The 21,243-nt window shown below is 49.2% G+C and overlaps 1 protein-coding gene across 3 annotated transcripts in view; it reads right to left on the reverse strand.

The window, feature by feature from the left end:
• CELF3 (CUGBP Elav-like family member 3) overlaps window positions 1-21,243 on the reverse strand; it is an 81,599-nt gene that overhangs the window by 17,141 nt on the left and 43,215 nt on the right. For 2 of the 3 annotated variants that reach the window (XR_014002702.1, XM_081173694.1), the window contains exons 3-5: window positions 5,611-5,659; window positions 4,293-4,421; window positions 1,808-1,887 (exon numbers count right to left, since the gene is read on the reverse strand). Coding sequence is in view for 2 of the 3 variants with exons in the window: in XM_081173694.1 (XP_081029820.1) it covers window positions 1,808-1,887; window positions 4,293-4,421; window positions 5,611-5,659 (258 nt within the window). In the remaining variant the exon portion in view is untranslated. The remainder of the gene's footprint in view (window positions 1-1,807; window positions 1,888-4,292; window positions 4,422-5,610; window positions 5,660-21,243) is intronic. The other variant, XM_081173695.1, reaches the window with a different exon arrangement.

Genomic DNA, 21,243 nt, shown 5'->3' on the forward strand with positions numbered 1-21,243 from the left:
AGATATCCCCGCTCAGACACGGGCCAGTCACTCTCTCCCACCCTATCCTACACCACAGGGTTGCGAGATGTGAGGCTACAAGGAACCAGGCAGAGGGCCTTCTCGGTGGTGGCGCCCGCCCTGTGGAACGCCCTCCCATCAGATGTCAAGGAAATAAATAACTATTTTACTTTTAAAAGACAACTGAAGGCAGCCCTGTTTAGGGAAGTTTTTAATGTCTGGTGCTGTATTGCTTTTAATATTTGGTTGGAAGCTGCCCGGAGTGTCTGGGGAAACCCAGCCGGATGAGCGGGGTATAAATAATAATAAATTATTATTATTATCATTAAGGGTCAGTGGAATGCCAATACTGATGGCACTTGAAGACACCTGTATAGATCAGCGTTTCCTCCTGATCTCCTGTCTTCAACCCCCAAATTCTTCTTTTAACCGTTATGCTCTGGTTAATGGGCTTTGCTCATGACATACTTTAATCTCAGGTGTTTTAATATACAGTCATATCTTGGAGTTGAACGGAATCCATTCCAGAAGTCCATTCGACTTCCAAAATGTTTGAAAATCAAATTGTGGCTTCTGATTGGCTGCAGGAAGCTCCTTCAGCCTATTGGAAGCCACGGAAGCCCCATCGGACGTTCGGCTTCTAAAAGAACATTCAAAAATCAGAACATTCACTTCCGGGTTGCGATCGTTCGGGAGCCAAAACGTTCGAAAACTAGGCTGTTCGACTTCCAAGGTACGACTGTGGTTGTTTTGCTACGTGTTGTCAGACGAAAGCTCATGTCAGCCCCTTAGCCAGAATAGTCAACCACCAGGGATGATGGAAATCATGTTAACCTGTGGACAGCACCAGCTTGGGGGAAGGTCTAGAGTTTTCTCAAAAATGCACATTATTAGGGGAAAGTGTCGGTTAAATGCATACGTTAATGAAAGTAACATTAAAAATGCATTATTGTTAGGGAAATTTGCTTGCAGATATGGGCGCACAAGGGGGAATTGTGTACAATGATTTGTACATTAAAGACAAAATGAGATTTTTTTTTAAAAAAATAAACTGGTGCAGAAATGCGGAGAATTGAAGTTAAGATTGGAAAAATTAGAAACGGAGAAGAACCCAAAAGGATTGATTTGTGCCCTATTTGCCGCCCCTTGATCGCTGCCGTCTTAAGTCGTGCGTGAATGCATAGCATCGGAGGCTAGCTTGAAAAGTTGGCAACCCCCTGATTTAAACAGCTATTTAATTCACAAAGCAAATTGCCGGATCTCTTTTTTCTGCACCCTCGGCAAATCTTTTTTTTAAAAAGTTGACAAATGTACAGCCGGCAAATCTTTTGGACTACAGTGGTACCTCGGGTTAAGTACTTAATTCGTTCCGGAGGTCCGTACTTAGCCTGAAACTGTTCTTAACCTGAAGCACCACTTTAGCTAACGGGGCCCCCTGCTGCTGCCGCTGCGCGATTTCTGTTCTCATCCTGAAGCAAAGTTCTTAACCTGAAGCACTATTTCTGGGTTAGCGGAGTCTGTGACCTGAAGCGTATGTAACCTGAAGCGTATGTAACCCGAGGTACCACTGTACTCTTTTGGGAAAGCGGAACAGAGGCCGTTTGTCCACTAGGAGGTAGCAGAGTCTGTGGAAGATTTCTCCCCTCTCCCTCCTCGCTCACTTGCTGAAGGTGGAGCCTCAAAATGAAAGGACTTAATGGAAGGCAGGAGGGATTTAGCAAGACAACCTTCTCCTCCTCCTCCTCTGGCCCCCCCACAGCCCCTGGCTCTCCCTGCCCCCCAGCAAGGCAGAAGTTGTGGGTCTCACCGGTAACGTGCGGCTTCCGTGCAACGTATTGATGGCAGCTTGTGCTTCTGCGTGCGTCTGGAACTTCACAAAGGCACAGCCTGGCAGAGGGAGAGAAAGGGAAAGATTCGGAGACAGAAACAGGATGAGCTTGGCCGCTGGATCAGGCCTGCACCCTTTACTCACAGTGGACAATCTGATGCATCACTAGGAAGTTGGTGGGGTTGCTCGTGAGTAACCAGGCAGGACTCTGACCTGTCTTTTACAGGTTTTATTGTGCAAACTATTTACAGTGCAGAGCTAAAAAGTTCATGTCCGTCTCAGTCACTTGCAGAATCCGGGAGTGGCCCCTTCCGGCTTCTCCCCCAACATTAGAACTTCGGCACCCGAAGGCTCCTCCTCCCCTCTTTGCGTTTCACCCTCCTGTGGCGTGCATCCCTCCTGGCCAGCCCATAGCTGTCAACTTACAGATTTGAAAATAAGGGACCAGCAGCCAAAATAAGGGATCAACAATTACTTTGATAAAATACATATTTTGTTGCATGCAAATGGCTTTAGATACCTATTAGGTCCATAAATTACCATATAGCATATATTCAACACAAAAAAAACAACAGCAACAATTTGTTGTTGACAAAGGACAGCTGGACATAGAAAGGGCCCCATTACCTTCAGTAGCTTATTTTAGGGACATCATCAATAAGGGACAGCAGCGGGACATGGCGCTGGGATAAGGGACTGTCCCGCCAAATAAGGGACGCTTGACAGCTATGGGCCAGCCTGGCCAGGTGAGGCGCTGGGGCTCTCAGCATCATCCTTGAGCCCTTTCCTTCCAGCCTGGCCAGGTGAGGCGCTGGGGCTCTCAGCATCATCCTTGAGCCCTTTCCTTCCAGCCTGGCCAGGTGAGGTGCTGGGGCTCTCAGCATCATCCTTGAGCCCTTTCCTTGCTTGGCTGGCCCCTTCCCTCTCTTCTCCACTGGAGGTGTGGCTTTTCCCATCACTGGAAGAGGAACTGCTCCTCAGGAGTTTCGGAGGCTCTCTGTATCCCAATGGCCCCCCTGCCTCCCTCCCCTGTTCTGATGGCAGCCCCCTGACAGAAGCCCATGAGCAGGAGACCGACCACAGGAGCCCTCTGCTCTCCTGTGGTTTCCAGCGACGGCCATTCGGAAGCACTGCTGACTCTGACCGCAGAGGCATCTCCTCCACGAATTGGTCAAATTCTCTTCAAAAGCCGCCCAAGTCGCTGGCCATCGCTACATTTTGTTGCAGTAGCCATTCGCCAGCCGCCCCCTCCCCACCAAGCCGCCCTTGTCTCTCCCAGGTTGCGCTCAGGATGGCAAAAACCAATTGTGTGTGTTTTGAGCTATGCCTAGCTCTGATTGGCTGGGACCCGTGCCGTCATGAACCCAGCTCACCCGTTTTAAACCTCTGAAAGGTGGGCAGCCCATGGAGCTGGGGGCGTGGAGGAGGACCCACTGAAACAGGGTCCAATTGGCTGTTTGGTATGTCGGTCACCTGCCTTCTAGATGCAGGAGGAAGCCAGAGCCAGGGCTGTCTTAAGTATATCCGGCGCCGTGGTGCAAAGCTCCCTCTGGCCACCCCCACCCCTCCGTTCCCCAGAGTTTTTTTTAGGGAGGACAGCGCTGCCAGCGGGGCTGGAGGCAGCAGGCAGCGGCTGGAGGATGGCTCCTTCGGCGGGGAAGAGGCAGAGGCTGGATGTGGCGCCTCCCGGCTCAGCTGGCTGCTTCGTGCCGCGGTGGCCATGGCAGGCAGAGACTCCGGGCGCAGCGCTGCTTCGGCACGGCATGGCGGGCAAGGGCGGCAAGCTGATGCCGGGAGGCGTGCGTCCAGCCTCTGCCTCTTCCCTGGCGCCCTCCAGAACTTGGCGCCCCGGTGCCCCGCGCCACTAGCCTCTATGGGTAAGACGGCCCTGGCCAGAGACAGCCGTCCAATGATCAACGCTCTGTAAGGACGTAAGATCAGGCCAACGTTAGCTTGCTGTGCCTCACCGCTTTTTAAAACAGGCCTGCATGAATCAGGCCTGGCGCACTCATGAGGCAAGGGGAGGCAGCCGCCTTGGGTGGAAGGAACCCCAAGGCAGCACCGGATGGGCACTCTTCCACCTCTGGCACTGGTACCAACATCAGTGCCAATTTCTGGCACGATCTCGCGAGATCTGGGCGAGATCTCGCTGGAAATCATTAGTGATCTGCCACTGTTTCTCTGGTGGACGTGGCAAAGCGAGGCGGCACTTTCTGCCTGGCATCTATCAAGCGGCAAAAAGTGATGCGCCCACTCCGAGCAGGCGTACGAAATGTTCTTAAGTAACAGGGGTCCCTTAGTCACTTCCCAGAGCAGCAACTCTCTCCAGACGTTGTTGGACTACGACTCCCATCCCTAGCCTTTGGCCAAGCTGGTGCTGATGGGAGTTATTGTTCGAGGGCACCTGCTCAGGGGCAACCTTCCGATGGCAGCGGTGGGCAGTCGCCCCCCCTTCTCCACTCACCTTTGCTGGTGCCGTCGGGACCCCGCAGTACCGTGCACTCGTCAATGTTCCCAAACGGCTCGAACATTTTCCGGACGTCCTCGTCTGTCTGCTGCTTACCCAACATTCCCACAAAGAGCTTCCTGTCTTCTGGAAGGAGGAGGAAGGAGGTTGATCAGATAAAGTCCGTCCTGGGGGAGCCCAGACTGCGCCATAAACATGCCCCCCTCCATTCAGAAAGCTGGCACAGGTTTTAATTTGTTTCCGGTCTATTTTACCTTTTCGGACGCCTTGGATTATTGTTGCTGTTTCTCTTAGTGACAATTACGTCTTTTAGGGTTGTATTTTTGACAATCAAGCGGTATATAAATTTCACAAAATAAATAATATATATTACCCCCCCCCCCCGGGGAAAAAAACCGGGGGGGGGGGGCGATTGCGCCAAAAAACAATGGAAATGGAAGAATAACAACAAGAAGAATAAAATTTCCTCTTGTGTGCCCACGTAATATGGATTCGTTAAGCACGATGGGAAAGTCCCATATTGGTGACTGTGACGATAAGAAGGGGTTCACATTGGACCTATGATATTGGGAATAAACAACAGAGAAAAGGCAGGAACAAAAATAAAAGACTTTCTCCAGACCAGCCAGAACATGGGAAGCGCCAAAAAATTAATTAATTCAGAATGTATAAATGGCACACATATATATATTTAATTTGGATATGATGTGGCAAGATTAATGAAAAAATTAATTAAAAATTATTATTTTTTAAAAGGGGGAAAAACCCTGAACAGTGTGTGTCTGGGGGGGGGGTGAAACTTATTAGCTCTCCACCACCTTTGCCAAAATGGACCCCTCCAGAAGCTTTGGATTACGACTCCCAGGTGGCTGGCACTGATGGGAGTTGTAGTCTAAAACATCCGGGGTGTGTGTGTGTTTCAGGGTGGAGAAGGCTGTACAGTCGTACCTCTTGTTACGTTTGCTTCATGATATGTTTTTTCAGGTTGTGTCCTGTGGCAACCTGGAAGTACCGGAAAGGGTTACTTCCGGGTTTCGCCACTCGCGCATGCGCAGATGCACAAAATGAAGCCACGCGCATGTGCAGAAGCGGCAAATTGCGACTTGCGCAGACACGCCACTGCGGGTTGCGTTCCTTTCAGGTTGCGAACGAGGCTCCGGAACGGATCCCGTTTGCAACCAGAGGTACCACTGTATTATTAAGGGAATCAAACCTGTCCAGAAAGTGGAGGCCAGCTCCTCAAAAGACACTAGGTGAGCAGGCAAGCTGCTCTCTGAACCGCCCAGGACCCCAGCACCCCAGAGGGAGACTCTACCTCCTCTGCTTTCGCTGTCGGCTGGCTTCACCTGGATCGGTCGGTTCATCTGGAACGAGAAGGAGACAGAGGCTGTGGATCCAGATCCAGAGGGGTGAGGTGGGGCAAAGGCCATCATCATCATCATCATCACCACCATTTATTATTTATACCCTGCCCATCTGACTGGGTCTCCCCTGCCACTCTGGGCGGTTTCCAACCAAAAATTAAAAACAATACAGCGTCAGACATTAAAAACCGCCTTCAGGTGTCTTTTAAAAGTAAAATAGTTGTTTATTGCCTTGACATCTGCTGGGAAGGCGTTCCACAGGGCAGGTGCCACCACCGAGAAGGCCCTCTGCCTGGTTCCCTATAACTTCGCTTCTCACAGTGAGGGAACCGCCAGAAGGCCCTCGGAGCTGGACCTCAGTGTCTGGGCTAAACAATGGGGGTGGAGACGCTCCTTCAGGTATACTGGACCGAGGCCGTTTAGGGCTTTCAAGGTCAGCACCAACACTTTGAATTGTGCTCGGAAACGTACTGGGAGCCAGTGTAGGTCTTTCAAGACCGGTGTTATGTGGTCCCAGCGGCCGCTCCCAGTCACCAGTCTAGCTGCCACATTCTGGATTAATTGCAGTTTACAGGTCACCTTCAAAGGTAGCCCCACATAGAGCGTGTTGCAGTAGTCCAAGTGGGAGATAACCAGAGCATGCACCACTATGGCGAGACAGTCTGCAGGCAGGTAGGGTCTCATCCTGCGTACCAGATGGAGCTGGTAGACAGCTGCCCTGGACACAGAATTGACCTGCGCCTCCATGGACAGCTGTGAGTCCAAAATGACTCCCAGGCTGCGCACCTGGTCCTTCAGGGGCACAGTTACCCCATTCAGGACCAGGGAATCCTCCACACCTGCCCGCCCCCTGTCCCCCAAAACAGTACTTCTGTCTTGTCAGGATTCAACCTCAATCCATTAGCCGCCATCCATCCTCCAGCCACCTCCAGGCACTCACACAGGACCTTGATAGACTACAACTCCCATCCTCTCCCCTGAGTGTTTGCCATCCTGGCTAAAGCGATGATGAGAGCTGGCAACATCTGCACATGTCCCCCTCCTGCCTGCTTCCCACATCTGGGGCTAGAAATTAGGGAATGCAATACTGGGGCAGGTGCAACTCCAGTTTCTTAGAAGCACAGCGTTTTAAAACCATTGCTGTTTCATTCCACTTTTGTATCGCTCCTTTCCTGCAAGGAGTTCAAGGGGGCATTGATTACCCCCCCAAAAAATCTCCCCACATAGCTGTCAAGCGTCCCTTCTTTGGCGGGACAGTCCCTTATCCCAGCGCCATGTCCCGCTGCTGTCCCTTATTGATGATGTCCCTTAAATAAACTCCTGAAAGTAATGGGGCCCTTTCTATGTCCAGCTGTCCTTTGTCAACAACAAATTGTTGCTGTTGTTTTTTTGTGTTGAATATATGCTATATGGTAATTTATGGACCTAATAGGTATCTAAAGCCATTTGCACACAACAAAATATGTATTTTACCAAAGTAATTGTTAATCCCTTATTTTGGCTGCTGATCCCTTATTTTCGAGGCTGCTGGTCCCTTATTTTCAAATCTGTAAGTTGACAGCTATGTCTCCCCATTGCATCCTTGCAACAACCGTGCAAGATAGCTTTAGGCTAAGAGCCCGGGTCACACTCGCAGACCTTCGCCATGCCATTTTTAAATAGCCAGGGAGTTCTGGGAACTGCAGTTTGCGATGGGTGCTGAGAGACTCCTCCATAGAGTTACAATTTCCCCACAGTTCCCCGGGAAAAGGGGCTGGTTGCTAAACCACTCTGGGAATTGTAGTTCCTCCGGGAGGGGAATAGAGGGTCTCCTAACAACTCTCAGCACCTTCAAACTACAGTTCCCGGGATTCTCCCACGACTGTTTTAAGATTATATAATCGTGCTTTAATGGCAGATGAAGATGACGGACTATATAGAACTTGCCGAACTGACCGGGAGACTCCGAGACCAGAGAGAAGAGACGGTGGAAGAAGGCTGGAAGAGGTTTAAGGAATATTTGAAAAAAATATGTTAATATTTAAATCGTTGAATAGCTTTGGAAGTGGATATAGGCTCTAGGGTTAGAAGTAGAAGATAGCATGTTTTAAAACAGTATTATTTGCAAGTGATAAAAGGTGAAGTTATTTTAAGTGTGATAAAAATAAAAAAGATGGTTAGAAACTATGATGTATGTAAACTGCTAAAGATGAAGTAAAATGAAAATCAGATGGGGGGGACTTGGGGAAGCCCACCTAACAATGTTTAGAAAAATAAGGATATGACATGAATTGGTTTGTATTGTTTGCGTTCTTTATTTGTGTTATAAAATGAATAATTAAAAAATTAAAAAGATTATATAACCATGCTTTAAAGGTGCGATGTCGGCCTTTGGGTGAGGATCAGAAGCCTGCCCCCCCCAGATCCTAGCCCCCCAAACCCCAAATGGTGCAGCACATATGTGCTATGGGTCGTATAAAGAAATAAAAAGATGCGCGTCTCTCTCTCTCTCTCCCCCTCGCACAACGACACTGCGGGGTAGGTTTGGCTGGAAGAGATAGTCCAAGGCCGAGTAAGGATTTGAGGCCCGGTCTCCCAGGTTTTAGCCTGACACTCTGACCACTGTGCCACACTGCCTCTTGTTTTACAAAGGAAATTGCACACATGCACAAAGCCCCAGGCAGCCTCGGGAGGGTTAAGTCCCTGATGGAGAGCACTCTCCCCAGCCTTCGGGATTAGAAAGAGCTAGATTATCCCAGCGGGCAGCTGGGGCCTTTTTTCTGTAAAAGCAGTTGTAATCACATTAAAGGAAAGCAGGCCTTGCGGAGGCGGACGAGGCCCTGGAAAGGCCCGGGAGCAGGGAAAGGAGAGAGAGAGAAAGGGAGATTTCGCTTGTCGGCAAGGCTCCATCTTGCCTCCCTGAGACTGCTGCTGTGGTGGCAAGCTCTAGTGGGCCACAGTATTGTCCACTCTGACTGGCAGCTGCTGTCCAGGGTTTCAGACTCAAGAGCCATTCCTGGACCTAATGGGAGATGCCTAGGACCTTCTGCACACAAACTGGGTGCCCTGCCACTGAGCCGCAGCTCTTTCTTCAAAACCAAAGGTTCTAGTCCTCATGGTTCCAAAAAAGGAAGGACTTAGATAGCAACACGGGAAGAGACATTCTTGCTCAATATGGCCTGCACTGGCTGGCAGCAGCTCTTCAGGCAGCCCTGGGGATTGAACCTGGCACCTTCTGCATGCAAAGCAGGTGTTCCACTAGTGGCATAGCGGGACATTGTGAAGTGCAGAAGGAGGGCAACACGGCAGCCCTTGTATCAAACAAAGTGCAAGGAGGTTGAACGTTCAAGCTACCGGCATGAAGCAGGAACCCCAGCAAAAAAAAGGAAAGACGTAGCTAGCCTCTCTTGTTTCCTCTGGCTTCCCACATGCTAAACTGTCAGACAGACCAGCTTGAGAGCTTCAGCGGCACCTCACTCCTTTGCCAGAGCAAGGGATCTTTGTGTCTATCCACCACCCAGGCCCTGCCAGTCAGTGACAGCAATAAGAGTTTGATGGGGGAAAGGTCTGGCCTGGTATCATGAAGCTTCTTAATGTAAACCAGCAAATAATACGCAAGACCAAAAACAGCTTGAAAACATTAAATGTTTGGGATCATGCAGTTTCAAACAAGCTAACAGTCACCCCACAATAAACACACCATCCATTACAATCCTTAAGAGTGATGATTCCTTCATTGCGGTGGGTCACTTCCAACTTGATACTTCTATGACAATTATATGCATGCGATCCTGGCAACAAGCGCAGTGAGATTTACTTCGGAGTGAACACGGATAATAATAATAATAATAATAATAATAATAATAATAATAATAATGTATACCCCGCCCATCTGGCTGGGCATCCCCAGCCACTCTGGGCGGCTTCCAACAAAATATTAAAATACAGTAATGCATCAAACATTAAAAGCTTCCCTAAACAGGGCTGCCTTCAGATGTCTTCTGAAAGTCTGGTAGTTGTTTTTCTCTTTGACATCTGGTGGGAGGGCGTTCCACAGGGCAGGTGCCACCACCGAGAAGGCCCTCTGCCTGGTTCCCTGTAACTTGGCTTCTCGCAGGGAGGGAACCGCCAGAAGGCCCTCGGGAGAGGGACCCTGGCGTCTGGGGCGGAGACGCTCCTTCAGGTGTACTGGACCGAGGCTGTTTAGGGCTTTCAAGGTCAGCACCAACACTTTGAATTGTGCCCGGAAACGTCCTGGGAGCCAATGTAGGTCTTTCAAGACCGGATAGGATTGTGCTGTTGAGACACTCGGATACTGTGGTCATGTTTTCCGAAAATTAAGGACTTAGGTTCTCATGCTCTTGACTACTACAATGCCCTGTATACGGTGCTGCCCTTGGAAGCAGTTCAGAAAATCCAGCTTTTCCAGGATGCAACAACCCACATGGCCTCATGTAGAGTGAATCCTTTTCAGTCCTTGATGCTTCGGAGTCAAATTTGGGCCGCAACATTGGGTTTCCCTTTTTCCTTAAAAAAAAATCCCCCCAAAGCCAGAATGTGAGTTATTTTTTACAAAGCACGCTTCCCCCTGCCTGTGAAATAAGATAAATTGGTGGCATTGTGTGTGCTGCAGGTACAGACGGCCTCTCCTAATGAGGTAATCCTGGACCAAAAATAGGGCGCACAGAGAAGTGGTGCCAGATTATGGGACTCCTTCTCGAAGGAGGTGGATCTCGGCCAAATTTGCAGCTGGCCGTTCAGAACGCATCTTTTTCTGGCGAGCCTTCTGCGGGCAAAACTGAGCTCATCGGCGGATGGGCTTTCTCGTGAGCCGCCGTGGTGCTTTCGCCCAAGCTGCCGTGAGGACGTCAGTGATATAACACTCGTTTTTCATGCTCTAGCTCCTCAATCTCAGAAAATAGAATAAAATAAGAGGATTTCGTGGAGCTGGAATAAACACGGAGAAAGGGTGAGGAAAACAGGAGCAGAGTATCTCCTCTCCCAGGAGAGATGAAAGTATTTGGGGCTTTTAAAATGTGGATGGATCTGAGAGAGAAATTCAATTGAGGTCACATCTAAAGGCAAATTCTACTTAATTTGCACGTTCCAAAACAATGCATGAACAACAACAAAAAAATGGCCATCAGTTGAAATTTTCACTCCCCGAATTTTGCACTGCTGTTCTCCAGCAGGGTGTTGTTTACAAAACAAAACATACAAATATACATACTGGGCAAAGTGTGCAAAAAAGCTGCCTATATTGTTGGAAACAGCATACCAAAAGACATTATACAGAGGGAAATCACATTGCAAAAAAAAATGTGCCTGTTAAGCAAAACGGCGTAATAAAATGTGCGGGAGAGAATTCGCACTGAAATGTTCGCGAGGATTTGTTTTTTTTTTTTTCTAGTTCACAAACTGCAGCACAAATGTGGAGAACAGGATTTAAGATAAGGAAATGGGGAGAAACCAAAATGGGCAGATCCACGCACTCCCTACTCTGGGGACAGGGTGCGCAGGCCAAACAGGCTTTTATGAAGTTATGCCCAGTGTAGAGAAAGAGGAGGCTGTAGCAGAAGGTGAGGAATTCTGCCTCTTCTTGAACCATTTCCATTCCAGCCAGTCATCCTAAAAATTATTTAAGAACCGGCAGCTGACTTTGCTTTTTCCCCCCCTTGATATATCACATCTTTTAGACTGCAAGCCTGAAGACTGATTTCATTCCCATCTTCACCCATGACACTAGAACTCAAAGTCACCTGACAAAACTGATGGGTAGGAAATTAGGTAGAGAACCAAAGGATAAGATTTCTTCACCCAACACATTCTTATGGAACTCCCTGCCACATGATAAAGCAAGGAACACTGCCTTGGAATCCTTTAGGAGAGCATTAGACTAATCTATGGGTCTGCTAACAGCTTCTTGTTGTTGTTTAGTCGTCTATTCGTGTCCGCCTCTTTGTGACCCCCTGGACCAGAGCATGGCAGGCCCTCCTGTCTTCCACTGCCTCCCGCAGTTTGGTCAAACTCATGTTGGTAGCTTCGACAACACTGTCCCACCATCTCGTCCTCTGGCGTCCCCTTCTCCTTGTGCCCTCCATCTTTCCCAGCATCAGGGTCTTTTCCAGGGAGTCTTCTCTTCTCATGAGGTGGCCAAAGTCTTGGAGCCTCAGCTTCAGGATCTGTCCTTCCAGTGAGCACTCAGGGCTGATTTCCTTCAGAATGGAGAGGTTTGATCTTCTTGCAGTCCATGGGACTCTCCAGAGTCTCCTCCAGCACCAGAATTCAAAAGCATCAATTCTTCAGCGATCAGCCTTCTTTATGGTCCAGCTCTCGCTTCCATACATCACGACTGGGAAAACCAGAGCTTGAACTATACGGACCTTTGTTAACAGCTACTAGCTGGCAAATATCTGAAAATATCTGAAAAGTTATCCCCACGGCTCAGAAAGGGTCTACCTGTGAAAACCAGATACTGAGGGCAGAGGATGGAGGCAAGGAGGGGAAGCTATTATAAACACCCCCAAGAAATTGGGAACTGTAGTTTATGGGTGCTGGAGATTCTAGGTCCGTTAGGGGCAAGCTACAGTTCCCAGGAGTCTTTTGAGGGAGCAACATACTTTAAATACATGGCGTGCTTAGAGCCAACATTTAGAGTTCCCTGGATTCTCCGCTTTGCGGGGGAAGGAAGCTGCAACTGGTATAAATAAATCTGTGGTGCAGAATTTCTTGAAGTCCCAGGTGTGTGCCTGCTTCTCTAAAGATCATAAAGGGGGAACCTTCTTCCTTTCTTATTATGGAACGGTTAATAGGGTTTTTTAATTATTGATTCCAAGATGCTCAGAGTGTACCTTGATGGCCAAAGACCCCGCAGCGTATTGAATTCAACTATAAATATAAATAAGAATCGATAGTGAGAGGTGCAAGGAGGAGAGAGTGCCAAGTTCCTCACTCGCGAGGTGCAGCAATGGAGACGATTGGTGAGCAACAGAAACGCCCGCACCAGCCCTCCCCACCCCCCAAAAAACATCAGATTCCCTGCAAAGAGGGATTGTGTGACTAAACCAGATTTAAGTCTGCAAGTGTAGACAGAGCCTTGTATGCAGGGGCTCATTCCTTCCCAACCCCGTCGCCGCAATGAGAACAATTTCATTTATGGATTGCATTTATTTCCCACCCTTTCTTCCAGGGAGCTCAAGGTCCTCCCAGCTCTCCGTTTTATCCCCACAAAACGACCTTGCGAGGTAGATTAGGCTGAGAGGCAGTGACTAGCCCAAGTGAGCTTCCTGGCTCTGTGGCAATTCGAACCCTGATCTCTCCCAGGCAGGGACTAGTCCAGCACTCTAAGAACACTGGCTTTGTGGTGGAGATGGGTTCCTTTTCGGAGGAATGGCCTGATACAATTTTAATAATAATAATAATAATAATAATAATAATAATAATAATAATAATAATAATATCAACTCTCTTCGCTGTTCCACCACTAGATTCCACTGACCTCCAACCACCTCTCTCGCCCCCCTCCTCGCCCTCCGGAGCTGCAGTTGGGTCTGTGTGTGCTCCAAACCGAGCGATCAGCGTAATGAACGCTCTGCTAATTGACCCGCTGATCGATGGCTATCACTAATGTACTGCGGACGGGGGCTCTGACGATCAAATAGGGGCCGCCTGCGGCAAAAGTGGGGTGTGCTGGGTCCGCAGCGCAGCCAGCTAAGGCAACGCAGGGAGATTTTATGACATGCACCCGGATATGTCGCCATGGGTCTGAGTAGGGCCGAGACACAGAAACTCGTGTTTTAATTCTCGTTTGTGGATCACCAATGTAACGAGCCCAAATGAGACCATCGTTCCTTGACGACTGCTGACCACCAGCAAAGGGCAGGCCCTCTGATCATGTGCAGAGTGCCTTTCCCTCCCCATGGAGGGCTGAAACCCTGACAGGGTGTGACCCTCCAAATGCCCCTATTTGCCAGGGACAGCCCGGGATTTAAAGAAGCTAGGTTTTGGCAACCCCAAAAGGCCTCTGTGTTTCAGGGACAACACCAGCCCCGGCCTTATAAGATGGTTGCCTTCGCACTGGGGCAGAGGAACGAACCCCCCTCTCCTCCCCATCGTCACAAACCACCCCCTAAAGCTGCTCGCAGGGATTGGGATGTGGTTGCCATGGCGCCCGAGGCCGGGGTACCATTCTTCCTCATCGTCTCCTTTGCCTCTCGTTGCCACAGCAACCGGCGCAGCCAAGTAGTTGGGGATGGGAGGGGAAACTGACCAGTTTCCCTCTTTCTATTATTATTATTTCTCACAGATAATGCACCACTCCCAGTTTTTATTTCCCCCCTCCCCCCCCCGCTGTGTTCCTGCCACTTAAAATCAGAACGGGAGGACACAGTCACCACCGGGAATTAAAGGGAGAGAGAGGCAGGCGTACGGTCCTTTCATTGGGACTTTGATGAGGTGGAGAAGGGAGAAAATAAAATGTCTCTTGCTGGTTTGTGTATTTGTGTGTGTGTGTGTGTGTGTTGCATTTATTCAACTCAGGCCTGCAAGATTCCCCATTCCTAAAGAGAATATACATCTCTGTCAGGAGACCGTTTATGGGTTACAACCCCCCCCCCCCGTGTCACAATTTTAATGCAAGGGTTATACAGGTGAAACTCGAAAAATTAGAATATCGTGGAAAAGTTCCTTGATTTCAGGAATTCAACTTAAAAGGTGAAACTAATATATGAGATCGACTCATGACATGCAAAGCGAGATCTGCTTCTACTTCTCAGAGGTCCAAATCTTGCTCGGTTTGCAATCCTTGTTTTGCTGATTTCCTTGTATATTCTAATTTCCTGAGATGGGTAATTTGGGGTTTTCATAAGCTGTTCGCCATGATCATCGCAACGATAACAAATCAAGGCTTGACATATCTCGCTTTGTATGCCACGAGCCTATCTCATATATTAGTTTTACCTTTCAAGTTGAATCATGGAAATCAAGGAACTTTTCCATGATATTCTAATTTTTCGAGTTTCACCTGTAGTTTTAGGATTTGCAGCTAATGGGTTGTGTGGACCCACTGGAATGAATGGGCCCAGCTTAGGCATATCCATTCATTCTCAGGTTAACCTACCTTTCTGGATCGTTGTGAGAATTAAAGGAGTAGCAAACGAGGTCTTTTAAGAGCAAGCAACCCATTGTTTTTGCAGTCCGGGTGAAGGAAAGACCTCTCTGTCCATCCGTCAAACGTGTTACAGGGGTCCCAAAGGGACACATCTAATCCATCGCTCGATTGCTAATTACTCCTGCTCGTGGGACGAGCCAAAGAGTATTTAAAAACTATATTTTTCAGTACTGCCATTTAAACTGGGAGCTGACAATCAGTTAAGCTGGCTGGGGGCTGGCGGGAGTTTCAGCCGAAAACATCTTTATTATTTCCATCGTCGTCACCATTGAAAATAATAAAGATGTTTTGGATTGAAACTCTCATCAGCCCCCAGCCAGCTAACTGCCAAGTTCGTTGTTAATTACTACTACTTAAAAACGGTAGTACTATAGGATGGCATGCAACTCAAGCTCTGCTCAAAACAGGCCCATGGAAATTAATTAATTGACCGTACATCTAAAGCACTATGATTCTACTTTAAGAACAGTCTTGGCTTCCCCCAAAGAATCCTGGGAGATGTAGTTTGTTTAGGGCACTGAGAGGTGATATTCGCCTCTTGGAGCTGCTGTTTCCTGAATTCCCCGTGAAGAGGAAATGGCTTTTTAAACCACTCTGAGAATTGCAGTTCCGTGAGGGGAAATGGGGAGGGGGAGTCTCCTAGCAACTCTCAGCAGCACTCCTAACGAACTACATTTCCCAGAAGTCCTTGGGAGACACCGCAGCTGTTTAAAGTGGTATCAAAGTGCTTTAAATGTAGGGTGCGAACGTGGCCTGTCTTAGGCCCATTCATTTCTACTGCCTCCCTTCCCAATGATAGGCTCAGTCTTGCCCGTTGAATTTAAACCATTCTGGGGAACCAGAAACCGTTATTCAACTTCAATGGATTTACTCTAGGTAGGGCTGACGTTGGACCCGTAGAGGTGGTAACAAATAATGGGAAAGGTAAAGGTAAAGGTAAAGGGACCGCTGACCATTTGGTCCAGTCGTGGCGGACTCTGGGGTTGCGGCGCTCATCTCGCTTTATTGGCCGAGGGAGCCGGCGTACAGCTTCCGGGTCATGTGGCCAGCAGGACTAAGCCGCTTCTGGCAAACCAGGGCAGTGCATGGAAACGCCGTTTACCTTCCCGCCGGAGTGGTACCTATTTATCTACTTGCACTTTGACGTGCTTTCGAACTGCTAGGTTGGCAGGAGCAGGGACCGAGCAATGGGAGCTCACCCCGTCGCGGGGATTCGAACCGCCGACCTTCTGATCGGCAAGTCCTAGGCTCTGTGGTTTAACCCACAGCGCCACCCGCGTCCCAATAATGGGAAAGAGGGAAGCTAAAACTTGACATCGGAAAGGGAAATAGTGGAAAGGAAAGAAAGAAAGAAAGAAAGAAAGAAAGAAAGAAAGAAAGAAAGATCTCAGAATAAAAATGCATTAATTTCAATACAAAAGGAGAAGTCCTTGCCCAAAGCAGCTCCCATTCGAAAGCTGAACAGAGGGGAGGGGTGAAGCTGATAAAAACTGGTGAAAAATTAGCATTTATTTCAGCTGCAAGCCGAATTTCCAGAGAGGGATTGGCTCTAAGGGGTGGTGTCAGATATGAACTCATCAATGTGCACAGTTTGTTTGTTTTTTTGGAACAAACCACCCCATTTCCATTAGCATTCACAGCGTATTTTATTTTATTTTTTAAATCTTGGCCCTTTCCTTCCGATTCAACCCAACACAGGACCGTATCCCGTTTTTACTGGGGCAAAGGGTTCCGTGCTGTGAATTCATTCCCGACGCCGTTCCCTCAGATGTGGATGATTCCAGAAAGGATTGCATCAGGAAATTGCTGATACCACCTCCCCCCCACCCACCCCCCAACCGCCAGTCATTTATGCTATCGAAATCACGAGTGGAGGGGGACAGGAGAGAAAGAAAGAAAGAGAGAGAGAAAGAAAGAAAGAAAGAGGGAGCAGGTGCTTTGTAACGATGGCAACGGAAGAATATACTCCATGGTAACCACCCACTCATCTCCAATTTACCCATCGGGTTGCCATGGGAACATGCGCTGACATCATAACTTATCTCTATAAACAATGACCTGGAGACTTTGGCAAAGGAAAGGAGAGAATAGAAGGGGGTGGGAAGGAAAGGTGTGTGCTTTTTTGGGTTGGGGGGGGGAGGAGAGGAAGGAAATGTTCATAATAAAAGGTGAACGAGCAAGGTATTTGCAGAAGATGATGTGTGTGCGTGGGTCGGTTTGTTTGTGTTTCACAAAAATCGGGAGAGATCAGCTCGCAAAAACAAATTTGCTCCTAAGCCTCCGCTCCACCCCGCCAACCCCCCCCCATTTGGTTTTTATCTGCGCTGATATGCCACGCAAGTTTTGATCGGGCAAAGCCAGCTTCCACCCGCCAGTCCTGTTGTGCGTGCAGATGACACGGCGTGGCAGAAGCGTGGGCCCTATAGGAGAATCCCCAGCCCCATGGGAGACGCTGTTCCACAGCCCCGGGTTTGTTTTGCTGATTTGGGGAATGGAGCGGCGGTACCGTGGCGAAGCGCGACAGCCCCGGTTTGGGGGAGACAGGAGCCGAGCTGAGAGGTTCGCATGCAGCCAGCTCTGGGGTGGAGCAGAGGGGCCCTAATGACTGATCAAGGAGGTCCCTGCTGTGGGGCCAGCTCCTAGCGCCTGCGGAAAGGGAGCTTATATCCTGGGTGCAAGCTGGGTACCCTCTGGGTCGTCGCTCGCATCTCCCACTTCTTCCTGAGGGGGTCTCTGGCGTCAGAAAAGACTCCTGGGCATGGGTAGGCAAACTAAGGCCTGGGGGCCGGATCCGGCCCAATCACCTTCTATTTTTTTATTATATATTTTTATTAGGGATTCCAACATAACAATCTTAACAAAAATACACCATCCACATTATTTTCCCCCATTCCCCCCCAAAAGAAAACAAAAACCCTCCCTCCCCCCCCCAACCCCAGACTTCCCTCAGCTCCTCTCTCTGGTTTCTCAGTACATAATTTTGTCTACATGTTATAAAATTGTAAAGATCCTCAGTTTGTTTATCTGTATATTACCAATAAAGAATTTGTGAATGTTTATTCAAACGGCCCAATCGCCTTCTCAATCCGGCCTGTGGACGGTCCTGGAATCAGCGTGTTTTTACATGAATAGAATGTGTCTTTTTATTTAAAATGCATCTCTGGGTTATTTGTGGGGCATAGGAATTCGTTCTTTTCTTTTCTTCAAAATATAGTCTGGCCCCCGACAAGGTCTGAGGGACAGTGGACCGGCCCCCTGCTGAAAAAGTTTGCTGACCCCTGCTCTTGGGAGCCCAACAAACAGCAACTCGCGTCTAGAAGGTCCCAGGTTCGGTCCCTGGTGCTGTTAAAAGCAGGATAAGGAAATGTTCCCTTCAATTGGAGACTTTGCAAAGACTTTTGCTGGGTGAACCAGCAGTTGAGGGCGGATTCCTGGGAGGTGGTCTCCCTGCTTGCAGTTGGGCAGGATGCGATGGGCAACTAAAACGGGCCCTTGCTGCGTTTGGCCAAGAGCCAAATGCTCTCGCCCCATCGCTGGCAAGCGCAGGGGTCTCGACAAAAGACAGCAGGAGCTGAGAGCCACGAGGGGCTCAGGGAAATGGCAAGGATGCTGAAGCTCTGTTTGGTACTCAGGAGAGGCGAGTGTGTGTCTGTGTGTGAACAGAAGAATACAGGAAGGTACCATGTACCGATGAGAAGAGAAGACTCCCTGGAAAGGACCCTGATGTTGGGAAAGATGGAGGGCGCAAGGAGGAGGGGACGACAGAGGACAAGATGGTTGGACAGTGTTCTCAAAGCTACCAGCATGAGTTTGACCAATCTGTGGAAGACAGGAGGGCCTGGCGTGCTCTGGGCCATGGGGTCACGAAGAGTCGGACACGACTAAAAACAGCAACAAGAACCATGTACCGAACCAAACCCTCGATCCGTGTGCCTCAGTATGGTCTACACAAGGCATGTCCAACTCCCAAGAGACTGCGATCTAAAGGTAAAAGGGACCCTTGACCATTAGGTCCAGTCGTGGCCGACTCAGGTTGCGGCGCTCATCTCGCTTTACTGGCCGAGGGAGCCGGCGTACAGCTTCCGGGTCATGTGGCCAGCATGACGAAGCCGCTTCTGGCGAACCAGAGCAGCGCACGGAAACGCCGTTTACCTTCCTGCCAGAGCAGTACCTATTTATCTACTTGGACTTTGACGTGCTTTAGAACTGCTAGGTGGGCAGAAGCAGGGACTGAACAACGGGAGCTCACCCTGTCGCAGGGATTCGAACTGCCGACCTTCTGATCAGCAAGTCCTAAGCTCTGTGATTTAACCCACGTTTGACTGCGATCTACTCCCACTATAAAAAAACTGGCAGTGATCTACCCCTTGGAATGAAGCTATTGTTCTTCCCTTGAAAGGAAAAAAATCAAGCAACTAGCCCTCATGGTTTTGAATATGTTAGGTGCCTACTCAGGGCCAGATTAAGCGATCTTGCATAGTGCTCCAAAACATGTGTTTTAGAGCATTGTGTAAAAAAAAAAAAAGTACTTTTTTGGGGGCAGGGGCCACAATCATGTCTGAAGATATGTTACATCCATGCACCCGTGGAAATTTCCTCTTTGAAATACTACTTATTTTTATAATTAATGTCTGAAAGTATGTACCGTATTTTTCGCTCTATAGGACGCACTCCCCCCCTCCAAAAATGAAGGGGGAAAGTGTGTGCGTTCTATGGAGTGAATGCAGGCTTTCGCTGAAGCCTGGAGAGCGAGAGGGGTCGGTGCGCACCGACTCCTCTCGCGTTCCAGGCTTCAGCAAGCTATCCGCAAGCCTGCGGAGCCCGGCGGGAGTTCCCGCCAGGCTCTGCAGGCTTGCGGGCAGCTGCCTGCAGCCCGAAGACTGGGGAGCACGGCGCTGTGCACCCTGGGCTTCGGGCAGCTCTCCGCAAGCTTGCGGATAGCAGCCTGCTGTCCCCGAAGCCAAAACAGCGAGACGGGGCGCTGCGTAGCCCTCCGTCTCGCTGTTCTAGCTTTGGGATGGCTGCGCAAAGCCTCCGCAGGGCGGCGGGGTGAAGGAACCCCACCGCCCTGCAGAGGCTACAAAGGATGTCCCCAAAGCCTCAAGCCTTTGGAGTGGAGCTGCGCTCCAAAGGCTTCAGGGATCTTTGAGGCCGGCAGTGGGGGAAAGCAGCGCTTCCCCCATCGCCAGCCCCACAAGCTTGGGGGGCAGTGGCAAGGCTTTGCCCTGTTCCCCGACCTGCTCTTGAACGCACCTTGAACGCACCTTGTTTTTGAGGGGGAGAACAAGGAAAAAAGTCCCCCCCCCTATTCTCCCCCTCCTATGGTCTGGTGCATCCTATAGAGCGAAAAATACGGTATGTACAGCTGTGTCACAAAAAGTACCAAACCAGTTTACAGCTATAAAACAACCCCCCCCCCCATAAATTAGAAACCCTAAAAAAGAACTTTAAAACATACAACATTTCGGAATGGTGTATTCTTGACAGCCGGCGTTGGCCTAGTCAGAAAGGTTTTCAAGCAGGTTTCAAAGTGAGCACTGAAGGTTCCTGCAAGTCCCGAATTCTGGTTCCTGGACACGGCAGGCTCCAGATTTATTGAGCCAAACCCACATAGAAGGAAAGAAAATGAAAGTCCGTCGTCGTCCCCCCACAGTTGTCTCCGCTGCTTGGAGACCCCCCCTCCTGCCGGTGCCTCCGTGGGGGAGATTAAGGCATGGATTACCCACATGGAGACACAGGTTTAATTTTCTTTGGCCATCTGTAGCTGGCATGCGACACGTTCCCTTTCTAGCAAGACGTGTGTATTATTCCACCCTTTTTCACCAGAAGCAAAACAGAGGGAGATTTGGGGCAGGTGGGTGGGTGGGAAGGAAGGAATCTGCTAGTAAGAGACACACTAACTTTCCATTTATATTAATTTTGTTTATGGAGTTTCTTTGTTCGCTTTTCTTCAACAGCCACGCTAGCAGTTTTCCCGATTTATTGGCATTTTTGTTTCAGTCTTTTTATTTTCCAACTAATTTCCTCATTAGGAACCTGTAGCACTCCTGATGCTATTGGACAGCAACTTTCACATCCCCTGGCCAGCATGTCCAATGGTCAAGGAGGTGGAGCCTGTTGAGATCCAAAGGGACACTACTTCTCTGCCACGGGTGTAAATCCTTCCTTGGGCGTAAAGTCCCGTCCCCCAAGAAAATAAGTAGGACTTTATTCTGAGGTTCTCCCCTCCCCCCCGGACCTGTCCAAAAGTGTAACGAACAAATAAATCCGAAGGCAAAATGTTCCTGAGCATGTACAGATGGCACTGGGCTGTTTCCAGTCACACTCAGAATAGATCCATCGATATTAATGGAAAAGTAGAGACATCAGCTTGCCAACAAAGGTATGTATAGTTAAAGCTCTGGTTTTCCCAGTAGTGATGTATGGAAGTGAGAGC

This window comes from Podarcis bocagei (genome assembly GCF_964188305.1).
Source record: "Podarcis bocagei genome assembly, chromosome: 16".
Taxonomy (NCBI): Eukaryota; Metazoa; Chordata; class Lepidosauria; order Squamata; family Lacertidae; genus Podarcis; species Podarcis bocagei.